The sequence below is a fragment of the Centropristis striata genome, chromosome 9, assembly GCF_030273125.1.
Source record: "Centropristis striata isolate RG_2023a ecotype Rhode Island chromosome 9, C.striata_1.0, whole genome shotgun sequence".
Taxonomy (NCBI): domain Eukaryota; kingdom Metazoa; phylum Chordata; class Actinopteri; order Perciformes; family Serranidae; genus Centropristis; species Centropristis striata.
In genome coordinates, this window is record NC_081525.1 from 34,351,476 (window position 1) to 34,366,183 (window position 14,708).

Here is a 14,708-nt window from a genome sequence, read left to right on the forward strand (position 1 = left end):
TAGGTCTCTTAATCAAAACAAGACAAAGTTTGGTACACTTTAAAAAATATATATTATTCTTTTTTTTTTTGCCATTTTTGCTTTATTGAAAGTGACAGATAGAAAGGGGGACATGCGGCAAAGGGACCTCAGGCTGGATTCGAACCCGGGTCCACCGCAGGAAGGACTCAGCCTTAATGGTACGCGATCTACCAGTGTGAGCCACCGGGACGCCCAGTTTGGTACATTTTTGAAGAATTCCTTCCATCCATTTTCTTCCACTTATCCGGGGCCGGGTCGCAGGGGCAGCAGACAAAACAAGGTCAGACGTCCCTTTACTCACCAACGTTTTCCAGCTCCATGTCTGAACCACCTCAACTGGACAATTTTGACGTGAGGAAGCACGGCTCTACTCCAAGCTCCCTCCAGATGTCCCAGCTCCTCCCCTCATCTCTAAGGCCGAGCCCAGCCATCCTATGGAGGAGACTCATTTCAGCGGCTTGTACTAATTCTTTTGGTCACTACCCAAAGCTCATGACCATAGGTGAGGGTTGAAACATATGGGGCTGGTAAATCAAGAGCTTTGCCTTCTAGCTTAGTTGCTTCTTCACCACAAAGGTCCAGTACAACGCATAACTGCTGACGCCACATCGGACCGCCATCTCACACACCATTTTACCCTCACTCATGAACAAGACCCCAAGATACTCGAACTCCCTTGCTTGCAGCAGTAACTCACTGTCAACATGGAGGGAGCATTGCATTGTTTTCTGGCAGAGAATTGTAAAGAGGCATGCCTGGATTCCTTCAGTGTTTGTCATTCAGGAAATTTTAACCAGAAGCCAAAATATTCTCAAAGGTCTCCCTCTCTCCTAAGCAAACGTACCCAATTATTGTATTAGTTCCACGTTAAAAATATGTTTTCCCGATGTTGTTCAACTGGCAAAGAATGTCCCATACTGTCCTGTACTGAACATTCTTTTTAGGTATATCAAAGTTAAAAAAGACAAAGATCTTAAAAGTGTTTTGTAAAAATGTGGCCTTAAAACTGGATAAAAAGTCAACAACTCTGATGCACACTCAAAGGGGATATGATGCCATTGACAGGCGACCAAATAACCACTTACTAATTACTTTGATGAAAATTCCAGATTTATCTGGGTTTAAAAACTGTTGGACACACTTGTGATAATGAAAATACACAACTTAACAAAATATATAATATAGGTATAGCTCTTTTTAGATATTTTAATAAGGAAAAATTGCATAATATATCTTTAAGTGGAGAAAAAACATTTGACTTTATAAATCTTAAACTCTTAGGTTTTCCATGGGACTTGAGAAGACCTTAAGATTTGACCTTAAAAGTCAGTCAAAAACACCACCAAGCAAGCTTAATGCAGATTTTTTATTTATTTATTTGAAAGATATTTGTATTGACTTGGACCATGAAATCTATGTTTTGTGGCAAATTTTGCAGCCTTTTCAAGGATCCTCTTTGGCGAGCTGTAGATGAAGGCTGGACTCTGTCTGTGTGAGGGCTGGAGGTGGACAGATGAAGCAGCGCTCACTACAACAGCAACAAGAAGACATAGCAGGTACCATACAGTGGTTCAAATATCCCTCAGTGATCTTTCCACTACCATGACACAAAATCTTTCTAATGATAGGTCACCGTCTAAATTGATTCATTTATTCAAATCTTTATTTAAGACTCGAGGAATCAATAGAGGGAGACCCTCATTCTCAATAATGCTGAACAAAGACATTAAACAAACAATAGAAAATCTCTTACAGTTACTTAAAATAAACAGAATAAGTAAACTAATAAAAATAAAAATACAATATTACAAACAATGAACAGTATTAGCACCTGCAAACTAATTTCTGATTTTATGAGGAATATTTAATGTATAATAAAGCTTCATATGGTCGGTCTAGAAAGTATTGTTTCAGTCTTGTGCTGGAATGTTTCTTCAAGCAAACTTGACTATTTCCATCCTGAAGAAAAGCCTAGGAAATAAATTTGTGTTATAACCGAACTGTTTCACTTTTAAAAGCGGTTTGGCTGTGATATGTTGACGTCTTTAATTAGTACCTTGTCTTTTCCCAAAATATGGAAACGTAGAGTCACAAGTCAGTGGGGAGTTCTTGAATTTGAGCCCAGTTTGGTTCAAGGGGAATGCTGAACTTTGTTGAAGCTCTGAGGGCAAATGTTAAACGTCTGTGCATGACATTTGTATAACCTAGATGTAAGGTACAGATAGATTATGGCTGTACTGTCGTGTGTGCATGTATGTGCGTGTGTGTTGGCCATACAGACACATGCAGCCCGGGGCGAAGGCGAGGTCAGAGCAGGGCGGGGAGCTCAGTGAGCGTGAAGCCCGGTGCGTTTATGCAAGAGACAGACAGGTGCACCTCTGCTCGTCTGTCAGAGAGCGTCTTCCTCGGGGAACGGTGTGCATAGTGCAGCTCCTCTCAAGTGTGAGATTACAGTTTCTATCACGCAGCTTTTTGGCTGTAATGTGCACGGGCATGTTCCTCTGTACCGCTGCAGCTGATGATGGGGATATTGTCGGAAATGCCAGTGAGACATTATGATATTCTCTCTCTCATACCTGACCAAACTTGTCATCAGTTGTTTTTGTTTCACAGGGTAAAAGTCATCAGGGTTTTAACTGTGAAAGGGAAAGATGTTTGACAGCTGTACAGCAAGGTTTGACAACATATTATAAAAATGTTGTGCTTTATCCTTCAAAGACTGAATACAATACAGAATTAATAACATAAATATTTGTTATCAGTTTGTGGATGGATAAGAGCCGTGGCTTCATTAGTGAAGCACTATTTCAAGTAATAATTCATCAAAAAATATTTTTCAGGAGAGAAAATTTAACTTGAATGCCACTTTTCTTTTCCATGAATGAAATATTTTAAAAATGTTTTTGAGGAAGCTGAAGTGCATAAAACAGCCTTTAACATCTCAGATGATTTTACACCATTATTACCTTTAAAGGGCCAGTGCTCACCCCCAAATTAAAAATACATTTTCTCTTGCCTGTAGTGCAATTTATCAATGAAGAATAAAAAATATATTATTTCTAGAAGAAAAAAGAAATTTTCTTAGTTATTTAAATTAAAAAAATGTGAATGCTTAAAGGGACAACCCCAACCCTAGCCCAAGATAAAAATCTGTATTTTAACTCTTAGTTGTAGTGGGGGTTTTTTTTATCACTGTAGACTATTTTAGTGTGAGTTGTAGAATGTTGAAGATGCCTTTTCTTGAATATAATAGTTCCAATTCAAGTCACAAGTCTTACAAGTCTGTGGGTTATCTTGAGTAACCAGGTCATGATTTCTGGAAAGAGACATTACTGTTGAGGTTTTAAAATGTATTTTTGGCACTTTTATAGCACCACAAGCAGGTTACCCTGTAGTTCTGGTGTTTATGTGAGAAGGCAGACATCTCTATGGGCGTATCTCAGACACTCTACAACTCACACCAAAAAAGACAAGAAATACAGATTTTTGATTTGGGTTTGAACTGTCCCTTTAAGCATTCACAATGTTTACTATCTAAGAAAATGTAAATATTTCTTCTTTCTGTAAATGAGAAAGCATCTTTTTTTTTTTGACCTAATTAAACTTTGGCTGGATGTCTTAATCATCGCCTTCTAAGCAGCGCCCCTTAAATAAATGTGACACAGGGGGATGAGAAAGTGTCTGTGTGGTAATGAGCTTACTCTGCCAGCTCCCCGGCCACAGATTCAGTGGTGGCAACATCAGGTTGCTGTCTTGAGTCTCTGGCGACAAAAGAGGAAAGCGTCCATGATGTTTAACCAGCTCCGCCGGGGTCAAGAATGCAGCCCACTGGCGAGGGAACAAAATTCCTGACACAAGTGATCTCTCCTCCCTCCTTTTGAAGTGAGACGCACTGAGATCTCGGAGCACGGCGGCTCCTTGAATCACAGGATCTCCGCTGGTATCCCAGACTAGCCTAACCTGGAGGGTCACCCCAAGTTTACTTTCTCAGAGACGCCGTCCCTGCCCAAAGAAACAGAATCTATGCAGCTTAAAGTGTTGGGTGGGCACAAAAGGAGGGTCATCTCTCCCTCTCTGTCGCTCTCTGCTCACAGTACTGTTTGTTAATGACACAATAGACATGGAAATACTTTGGTTTTATCTCGAGAAAAAACAAAACACTTTTTCCTTGCAGCCATGTAGCCAATCTGAGTTAAATATAAGGCTTTGAAATAGGTTGAAATTCTTAAATATGCAGGCCTCAGTCGTTTTATCATGCTTTAACATGTACTTTTATTTCAAAAGAGCAACTATGGGTACAACATCAAATTAAATTCCCTTTAATTCATGGCACTGATCAGCCTTTCTGGGTGAAATAAAACGGCCTAATTGAATGTATCAATGAACAAAAGGAAAAATACCTGCACTCAAATGTATTTAACAAGTAGACATTAACATGAATTGATTTAATATGAACTAATATATTTGTTGAAATAACTAATAATTACTTGTCACTGTTGTAACTATTTAGTATTTTTTTCTTCCATTAACATTTACCCAGAAAAATAAATCCAGTTTGAGCAGCCAGATTGCCCCCTGTGTGTCTCTGCGTGTCTGACTTTGGCTCTGGAGGTCAATACAGTTTTATTGGGTTAACATGTTTTAATGAGAGAAGCGTGCAGCCCTGAACAGCACACACTGAGCTCTCTGCTGTTACTTTAACCAGGTGCAACCACATCCATCAGACATTTCTTCCCTTTTTTAAAAAGTTTTTCAACAGAAATCACATTTTCTCATGTATTTATATGCATTTATATGGCTAATGAATATTTATTTTTAAAGAAATCCATCCATCTCTGAAGTTATTGTGGTCAGGGTTAGGTTCTTGTCTTTACAATTATATGAGAAACGTCCCTGGTTGAACCTACACAACTGGTCACCTTTTCCTACAGAGTGAAAAATGACATTTCATATGTGATCATTTCAGTCTGTGAAATATATCATAAAGTGGTAAATTTTATATTTAAAACCATCTTGTAGCATTTTTTCACATGTGATGAAGGAACTATTCCTCAGAGAGAAAATGTGAATAGTTCATTAGCAAAACAAATAAAAGCCATTCTGAAAATAATTAATAATAATGTGGCAACAACTGTTTGATTGAGTACACAATAGAAATACATGATCTATGTCATTTTAAAAAGAGATATCAAACACCAGTTTCATTGATGGGCCTATTCTTTGGACTGCACAAAAATAACTGAGAAATTACATTTACATGGAAATATTAAGATGATAAGAAGAGGTTATATTTCTTCCAAAATGATGAAAACCTTCTTTTTGTCACAACGCCTTTTAGTTTTAAATCCAGGATCTCCTGGTGCGGATTGTGCCATGCAGGGGGCGCTGATGCTGAGGCACCTGGTCTCATCAAACACTTCACATGCGACTTATTTAAAACCCAAATATTATCGAATTGTAATAGCTTCTTTAAAAAATATATGTAGTTTTAAAAAAAATCAAATTTAGTTTAAAAAATATATATATTTTTTTAAACTTTTTTTTACGTCTTAATATAACGTAAAGCGATCATGTTAATATATAGATTTATGAGTATATGTTAAAATATATAAAGTAATGCACTGATAAAAGCTTATTTAATTAATTAATTCACAAAGTGGGTAGAAAAGAACACTAAAATACCCGCAGAGCTGTGACTAAATAAATCATATTTTGCTTATAAAATCTGGAAATAGTAAAATAAATAAATAAATACGAATAAATGTTAACGGTCTGATAAAATCTGGAAATAATCAAATAAATAAATAAATATTACTAAATATTAATGCGCTAATAAAATCCGGAAGTAAAAAAATAAAAAATGAAGTGTAAATTGCAAAATATTAATGAATTAATAAAATACGGACGTATTAAAAAAAAGTTCCTAATTTATTATTGAGTATGTAAACTTGTGTGCTGGCTGCTCAGTTTATTTATAGTAATGTTCCTCCGTCTCCTGAACGCTGCACAGCTCCTATAAAAACCTGTGGTATTCGGATTATCAGCCGCATGGGATAAAGCAATAAATGGGCCAGTGGGGTCCTGAATGGGTGCAGTGGCGTGAAGGGGAGTAATTACAGCTTCATATTAATTGTGTTTTTTTCCCCTTCTTTTTCTGAACGCACATAGTCACACACACACACACACACACACACTGAAGCGAAGCGGTGGTGACATCTAGGAGGGCCAAGTCTTTGTGCTGAACACTTCAAGTTTCAAAAACAAGGCCAATTGAAGCGGCGGAGCTCAAAGCCGGCACCATTGTAGGCGAACACATTGAGTTTTGATTGGGGACAATGGTGTTTCTCAAATTTCTTGCAAAAAGAAAGCCATACTCCATCTGTGATCTCAATGAGCGCCTATTCATGAGCTTCCTTCTTTTCTGCGCCATTCGGCGGTGGAGAAAAGGAGGCAGATGTGGAGGGATAGAGCAGGGGAGAGTGCATTTTAATTGGCTGCAGTGTGTAAGGTCTGTCTCTGTCTTTTTTTACACAGCACACACACACACACACACACACACACACACATTGGAGTTATATGCCACTATAGGGCTTGCAGAAGGGAGAGCGAGAGAGCCCAATAATCTCGTCGTGTTGATGAACACTTGTAGCCCATTCATTAAACAAAGATAATCCCTGCCAACCTACCTCGGGGGCACAAAAACGGTATTTTTTTCTCTGTGTGTGTGTGTGTGTGTGTGTGTGTGTGTGTGTGTGAGAGAGAGAGAGATTGCCTGAGTGCTGGCCAACAGCTTTGGCAGTGAAGGACCCTTCAAATGTTTGAAATATTCATACGCCATGGCAGGGTTATCCCCCATTTACAAATAAGTGTTATTCTAGCAGGGTGCAGAGTGGTGCTTGAGAGACCTCTCTCTGCCTCTTCAGCTCAAAGTGTTTGCAGCACATGGCCTTATTACCCAGCCAATCCTGCTGTCATTTAGCCGGCATGGCTGTTTGTCTTTGTGACTTCTGCAGGGCTGGACAGCAGGCTGCAATTTAAACAATCCTCTAAGTACATTTACTCAAGTGTACATCCTTTACTCACTAGCTCTGCTTTATCTTACAACTACATTTATTGCAGGTGTAGCTTCTTTGTCGGATTTTATATAGGATTTATTTGGTAGTAGTATAATATATAATAATATACTCTCACAGGATTGATTTTCATACAAAACGAGTACTGTTTTAAAATTGTGTTATATTTTACTGATAATATTTTGGTAATTTAACTTAGGGACTATATTTTGAATACAGAATCTATCTTTATTGCCATTGTGTTTGTAATAATAACAATTTGTTTAGCAGCTCTGCAAGCAGAGTGCAACAAAAGGCTACAATAAAGTGCAAGTAAAAAGGTAAAAGCAAAATAGACCCATTATCTATTATAGTGTATACAAAAGGGATACAATTGGATGATGAATACAAGATAAATGACCCCATGAGAAGCAAATAAAAATGAAAGCAGAATTTATAGATACAATATTTACAAGGACAGACAATAAATACAAGATAAATAGATCAGTTAAGAAGCAGCATATATTGGGGAATGTACACTACATGTTACAATATAAAAAATACAGTGCCAGGAACTTGAATGTTCACTTCTAGTCATTTTAATCATTCAAAAATAATCATCCTCCAGCAATTCTGCTCATGCACAATTAGTTTGTAATGGAAAATAATGTTGTGCACATTACGGTAATAATGTAAAAGCTGTATTTTATGCAACTGTTGTATATCAAAGCATGTGTTGCACATGTGTCCACTGCCCCCCTGACTCTGGCCTTAAAGGAATGCCTGCAGCCTGCTCCATGTCCCCGGCGCGCTGGAGCTGGTGTGAAGTGGCAGGTTAACAGCCTCTTGTCTATAAGCTCCGGCCGACTCGGTGTGCGCCCGTCAAGCGTGTAAATACTTGAGTGAAAAACACCCCAGTGCGTTTCTTTTCTCCTCGCCCCCTCTTGTCTAACTGCTACTCTAACCTCTGCCTCTGTGTGCCGGAGCCGGGCCGCTGCAGCGGGAGAGCGCGGGAGGTGGATCCGGGCCCAGCCGGGGCTGCAGGCGGGGCACCGGCAGTGGGAGAGGCCGCTGAGAAAGCCGCACCGGGGGTGCAGGGGCAGCGGAAACATGCTGCTACATATGTTGGGTCAAGCATGGCCTTTGTTGTCATCTTAAAAGGGTGTTAAAAACCCACTCGTCTGTAGCCGCGGTGAAAGAAATGAAAGCTTCGCGTGGGTTTTTTTGATGCATAGGCCTAATGAAGTGGTTCAAAGAATGTTGGATTTTCTAAGTGCGCACAGTCACTTTTAATGGCGCGGGGGGCATTTTTAATTGGGCCAGGAGGAATAATAGTGGACATAATCCCTATCATAATGCATATTTTTGGAAAATGAACTTTCCGTTATGGGCTCAGCCAAACTAAATGAATAACCCGGAAGCAGAAAAGTTTGCACGTATTGGATAAAACCACAGACTGGATAAAACAGGAGTTTTAATCAAGTGGACATCTTTTAGAATTAATTCACTTGTTATCATATTACACATAGAGACGTAATAGTTCAAATATGGCTCAAAAACATTTTTTTAATCTAAGTAATTTTCATCTAAAAATCCACTTCTCATCGGTGTATTTCTAATGATAGGACCTGATAAATCAGCTGATGTTTCCCTGCAGGAACTCTTTAACTGTTCTCTTTTGTTTTGTCTCGGCCTGTGCAGCACACTGAGCAGCCACACTAATGACGAGTACAGGCTGCTTTATTTTGAAATCATTCATCCTGAGGTGACAGAATAATCTTTCCAATGAGCGCCGGGCCTTCTCTGCAAGTTTGCAACTATCACTTTCACCACGCAGGACGCGCACATTTTCATCCGAGCGAGCTCGTCGCCCATGCAGATAATTACTTTGAATGTCAAAAAGATGTAGTTTTAATATCGTCTCTATTAGCCTGTTGGCTAGGTAATTAAGGTGCAGATGACAGCGGCGAGGGAAACAGATGGCATTTGCTTACAGTGATTGAGAAAGTAAACAATGAGCCTGGGAGGGGAGAGGCAGGGCTGCATGCTGCACACCGAGCAGCCATTTCTTTTCTTCATCACTTCTTCTTCTTCACTGCTCAGACTGTTGTTACCATCCTCCAAGGGACTGACAATTGTTGATTTAAAACAAAACATCTATAACTTTTTAATCTGAATTCAAACACCTGCATGAATTATCTCCTGAGTGAACAGGTGAGGAAGCAGGTGGTTCGCTCGAGTTGCCCTTTTGTAGCTCTGCGCGGCGTGGACTCCTCAAAGCTCCGGAAGCATTACAGTATTATCGTTAGAGGCACTTAATAGGATGCGAGTTTAATGATAAAACAGGGAATAATTTGTACATCTTATTACATTTATTCCATGCTTATAAAGTTATAAATTAATTGATGGGGGGGAAAGAAAAAAGGGAGGAAGTGGTAAAACGGCACAGAAACCTTCTTTCTTTAGCCGCAAACCTCCTGAAATAGACAAACTAGGCTACTTAATAATAATATTTATTATTATTATTATTATTATTATTTATTATGTCCAAATAGGGCAATTATTTCTAACTTGCGGACGGCAAACGACACTTCAATTTAATAAGACTTTTGGTAGACTTTCGTATTTTTGTTGTTAGTAATAATTATAATAATGGCAACATCATAAACAATAATGGACTAATACTATTAATAACAATAATGATTTAAAAAATAAATTCATATAATTTTCAAAATAAGAAATACAATAAAAATAAATAATCATTTTATAGGCTGTAAATGTCTACGTTGGTCTGAGAATAAAGGATAAAAGTTCAGCTGAGATAATAGGCCTCGTTATGCAGTAACATTAAACATAATGGCACTAAGAATAATAAAACTATTTTTTACAGGTATATGCATATGTAAATTGAATAACATTTTTTAAGGTATTAATAAAGTAAACATGTTCTTTTTTAATTTCTGTATTGAATTAAATAATGAAACGTGTACAATCATGCGCAAAAACCGCAGCAAATACATGCAAATAAAACAATTGCTTTATTGTGCAGCACAGCGTGTAAAAAATGGAAAACATTATTTTAATCATTTATATATAATATAGGCCTAAATATAAAGCTAAAGTGATTGATAGTTAATATGGATCAGTTTCATTTGAAATATTGACACCTTAAAAAAAGAAATTACACAGAAAACCTGCAATTTAATCAATGACTCCACTCAACGAAACTTATAGGACACATCAAAAATAATATTTCCAAATATTATATAGCCTTATCCCTCGAAAAAACATTTTTTTAAATGTAATGTATGGTATAAGAGCAGCGTGAGGCTGTGTGGGTAGTTAACAATTTTCTCAGCAATTTTCTCTTCAATAGACCTGAAACTAATATTCAAACTATTATAGAAATTACAAATTAAAATAGATTTCGTAACACAGCGACCACGAGACGAGGTAATAATACGGACAGGGTTAAACACCGCTCAGCTTCACTCTGTGCAGTCAATACCTCTCTGCAAATATACACTCTTTTTTTCTCACAGATCAAATTTCGCCTCCTCTTGAATCAATGAAATAAATGATACTTACCTTCCAGGTTGATGAGATTACAGTCACGCATCATCTTTATTTTAGGAGAATAAAAGTCTTATTCTACTCTGTAATTAGAAGCAAAAACACATCTGACTTCACACTCCAACAATCATGTCGCCAAATGATACAGAATATTTCTTGAAAAATACACAGAAAGTTCTTGGAAGGGATGAACATGTTCCTTCATTTTAGGCCTATGATTTCACTCTTTAATTGTCCTGTTTGCCAGCCAAAGATAAAGCTGAATAAATGCAATAACACGGGCTATTGCTTAAAATCTATTAAAAAATATATATATTTTTTAAATAAACAGCATCGATTTTTTAGCTTTCCGGGAACTCCCTTCAGATTCTTAACACTTGATATTTGGAAGAAGAACTCAGGTGGACACAGTTGAAAAAAGAGGCAAGCCAATCAGATCGCTCCTTCCCCCTTTGGCCAATGACAGACGCCACATTGTTGTCAAATTTGTCTAATGAAAACGTAGGAGCAACAATAGAGAGGGGAGAGAGGGATCTGTATCCACTGACGATCTCTGGAGGAAGTTAGTGTCTCAGGCTGCGGCGAGTAACAACCTCCTGCTCCTCCTGGACAGACAGAAGTTTCTCCCGTGGAGGAATGGTCGCTGCTCCTGCTCTGCTCGGATTTAAACTCGACAGCTTATTTTCGCTTTTTCTTCAAACTCCTCGAACAGCTAACGTAAGAGTTTCGCTTCTAGGTTTTTGGCACGGTAATCTCGTCAGTAGACAGACTTCACCTGTTGCCCAGAGATGTTGAGAGCCGCTGAGCTCATTACAGTAGCCTAGAATAAAGCAGATCGTTCAGAAGAAAGCGGCTCTCCTGTTTTCTAGTTCAGTTACACCAGTGAGGAACACATGGATCTGAGACCGGACCACCCCACAGTCTCCTCTGCCTCTCAAGTCCACCCGGGAGCTGCAGCAGCGGTCGCGGCCGCCTCCATCCCGGTGTCCATGGCCAGCAGCCTCCTGCGCGGCCCTCCGCTCATCCTGCGCTCCGCGGACAAGTACCCGCGAACCCCCAAGTGCGCCCGCTGCCGGAACCACGGCGTGGTGTCCGCGCTCAAGGGCCACAAGCGCTACTGCCGCTGGAAGGACTGCATGTGCGCCAAGTGCACGCTGATCGCCGAGAGGCAGCGCGTGATGGCGGCGCAGGTGGCGCTGCGGCGGCAGCAGGCGCAGGAGGAGAACGAAGCCCGGGAGCTGCAGCTGCTCTACGGCACGGCGGAGGGACTCGCCCTGGCCGCCGCCAACGGCATCATCCCGCCGCGTCCCAACTACGAGGTGTTCACCTCCGTCAACAGCGAGAGTAACTCAGGTGAGTGGAGCAGATGAAGCGCTTATTATGAAGGGAAATAAGTGCAGAGCTAGGGAGATTTAAAGAAAAGCTTCCACAAAGCACAGGCCTAATTGTCAAAATAAGTTAAATTAGAATGGGCTTTCTCAAAAAGTAGGCCCAAATATTATTCTACCATAACTGTTAAAGCCTATTTTACTGAGCTAGTGATTTTTGTTTGGCATGTTCATGTTAAAATGTAGTGCCTAGCTTTATTAGGTAGGCTAATTTCATTGAGATTACAGAGTTTGATTATAATGTTTAAGGGCTACCTGTTTAAAAACTTGTGTGAATTAGTTTTTATTTCGTGACCTTTGTTGCTGATGAACTCATTGATAAAGACCTGTCCGCAGCTTACTATAACATCCATATTTATCTGACACACTGTGTTGTTCTGATTGTGTCCACAGATTCAAGCATCCAGAAGTATGAGCTGTTCTCAAAGAACCAGCTGTCCGGGTCCGCCTCCTCTCAGCAGACTGAGGGGAAGCCGGGCTCCGCTGAAAGTGACTCGGCCCCGGGCATCTCGTCCCCAGACGGCCGGCACGGAGGCTCGGGTTCAGAGAACGGAGACAGCGAGTCTTTCATCAGCTCCCCGGTGTCCAAGCCTCTAAAAGACGGAGGGGAGACTCCCGGATCCGTCAGCTCCCTCGGCTCTGACTCCGGATCTGAGACCGACAAAGACGAGCAGGAGCCGTCCCCGTCCTCCGCGGCCTCCCGGCACATGAACGCCATTGACATCCTGACCCGAGTGTTCCCCAGCCACAAGCGCAGCGTGCTGGAGCTGGTCCTGCAGGGCTGCGGGAAGGACGTGGTGCAGGCCATCGAGCAGATCCTCAACAACAGCGGCGCTCAGGGCTCGAACAAGGCCGGCTCAGACGAGACGTGGACGGCTGAGAGGGTGCTCCAAAACGCGCAGCAGCCGCCGCCGTCCTCCGCGTCCATAACGGCCCCGACGAGGCCCATGCTGCCCGGAGCCATGACGCTCAGCAACCGCTCCGCGTTTTCTCCTCTGCAGCCGAACTCCCCGCACTTCGGCGCCGACCCCAGCACCTATCCTCTGGGCACCCACCTGGGACTGAACCCACTGCGGCTGGCCTACTCTGCACACAGCCGGGGACTGGCTTTCATGACGCCCTACTCCACCACCGGGCTGATGCCCACCCTGGGCTTCAGACCCCCGATGGACTATGCCTTTAGCGACCTGATAAGGGACAGGACGATGTTACACAAGGAGCAGGGCTACGCCAGCGGCCTGTACGGGCCTCTGGTCAATAACACGCCGGAGAAGCAGTGAGGCGGGCAGGAGGACTGACCATGCAGACACATTGTATCTGTAGCCACAAGTGTTGAATGTTCTGGCGAAAATCTGTCATGTGTTTTGGCTACAGGCTGCTGTACATAATAGGATTATCTGGCTTGTAGTCAAATGGTCTGAAATAAAAAAAAAAAAACTAAACTCACTTATGTGTAATTTTCAAAAATATTTTTATGTTTGACTAAGAAAGTTTGATGACATTCCCCACTTATGAACCTGATTAATAAGAATAAAGTGAAGCTGAAAACATATTTATACATTCCAAAATAAATCACAATAAAAGTGGTGGGAAAATTTAAAAAAACCCAGCTGCACAGAAGGCTAAAACTATATTCACATGCTTTTATTACTGATTTTAATGTCAACTCTGCAGGATTGAAGAATAAAAAAAAGCAACAACAACAACAACAAAAAAAAGATTTATCAGAGAATTTTTAAAGCTCATCTCATTTTCAGCCAGTTGGTGAAACTGAAGTGCATATGACGTTAAAAAGCTAATTTTAAAATATGCATTTCTCTCTCACACATGGAATATTAAATGAGGCAAAATTAAGTTATTATAACATGTAGATGACGGATGTTTAACCCTATTTCCTGATGTACAAGTTGAACTAATGATGTGTAAATGCCATCTCCTTTTTTCCTCTTCTGTATTATTTCACTTATCTCACCTATTTGTTTTAGTTCATTTCCAACTGCAGCTGTATTATATATTGCATTTGGTAATATGAAACGCTATGCTATATTTGACTTTTCATTTATCCGTTAGTCAGCTCAAATATTTTGTGACAAAGTGCTGGATCAAGTCAGTTCATCTTCAAATGTTACAAGCTGTGCTGTCACATTGTATGAATATGCTGGAAATAAATGTTATTTTAAAGAAAGTGGGAACATGATCATTATTTTGTCTCGAGACTGAATATATAAAATGAAAAAGGAGCACCAAAACATTCTTGATTTTGGCCTCTGGTGGGTAAAACCCTTGTTTCTGCACCTGAACACTTGTGAATCACTTTATACAGCAAGTATGCAAAGACCTGCTGATAAATTGTGGAAATATTAGCTTGCATTTAGATAATTCAATATTTTCAAAAAACAAAAAACAAAAATGAGAATACATAGGCAGGCAGCTAGTGAATAAATGCACGTTCAATTTCTGGAGAAACTATTTGACTGCAGTTTTGTTTAAATAAAATGGAAATAATCTAAATACAGTAGTCTAACATAAAATATAGGCCTACTGATATATTTAGAAGTTTTGTCTCACAACCTGAGTGCAAAACTATATTCCAATTATTTCTTACACTGTATGTTTTGACATTAAAACAGTTCATAAAGGTGATCTTCTTTTCAAGTTAAATCTATAAAAATAA

At 40.0% G+C, this 14,708-nt stretch overlaps 1 protein-coding gene across 1 annotated transcript; it reads left to right on the forward strand.

The window, feature by feature from the left end:
- The first annotated feature begins 11,181 nt into the window (after nucleotides 1-11,181).
- Nucleotides 11,182-14,231, forward strand: dmrta2 (DMRT-like family A2). Its single transcript, XM_059341242.1, has 2 exons — nucleotides 11,182-11,999; nucleotides 12,428-14,231. Exons 1-2 carry the CDS (start codon nucleotides 11,540-11,542, stop codon nucleotides 13,312-13,314), a joined length of 1,347 nt encoding a protein of 448 aa, XP_059197225.1. The 5' UTR covers nucleotides 11,182-11,539; the 3' UTR covers nucleotides 13,315-14,231.
- Nucleotides 14,232-14,708: the final 477 nt, after the last annotated feature.

What these genes read in the sequence shown, in the direction of transcription:
- dmrta2 (XM_059341242.1), top strand. Translation starts at nt 11,540, where the DNA reads ATGGATCTGAGACCGGACCACCCCACAGTCTCCTCTGCCTCTCAAGTC. An exon ending in CAACAGCGAGAGTAACTCAG is followed by an intron (nt 12,000 to 12,427) that starts GTGAGTGGAGCA and finishes TTGTGTCCACAG; the next exon opens with ATTCAAGCATCCAGAAGTAT.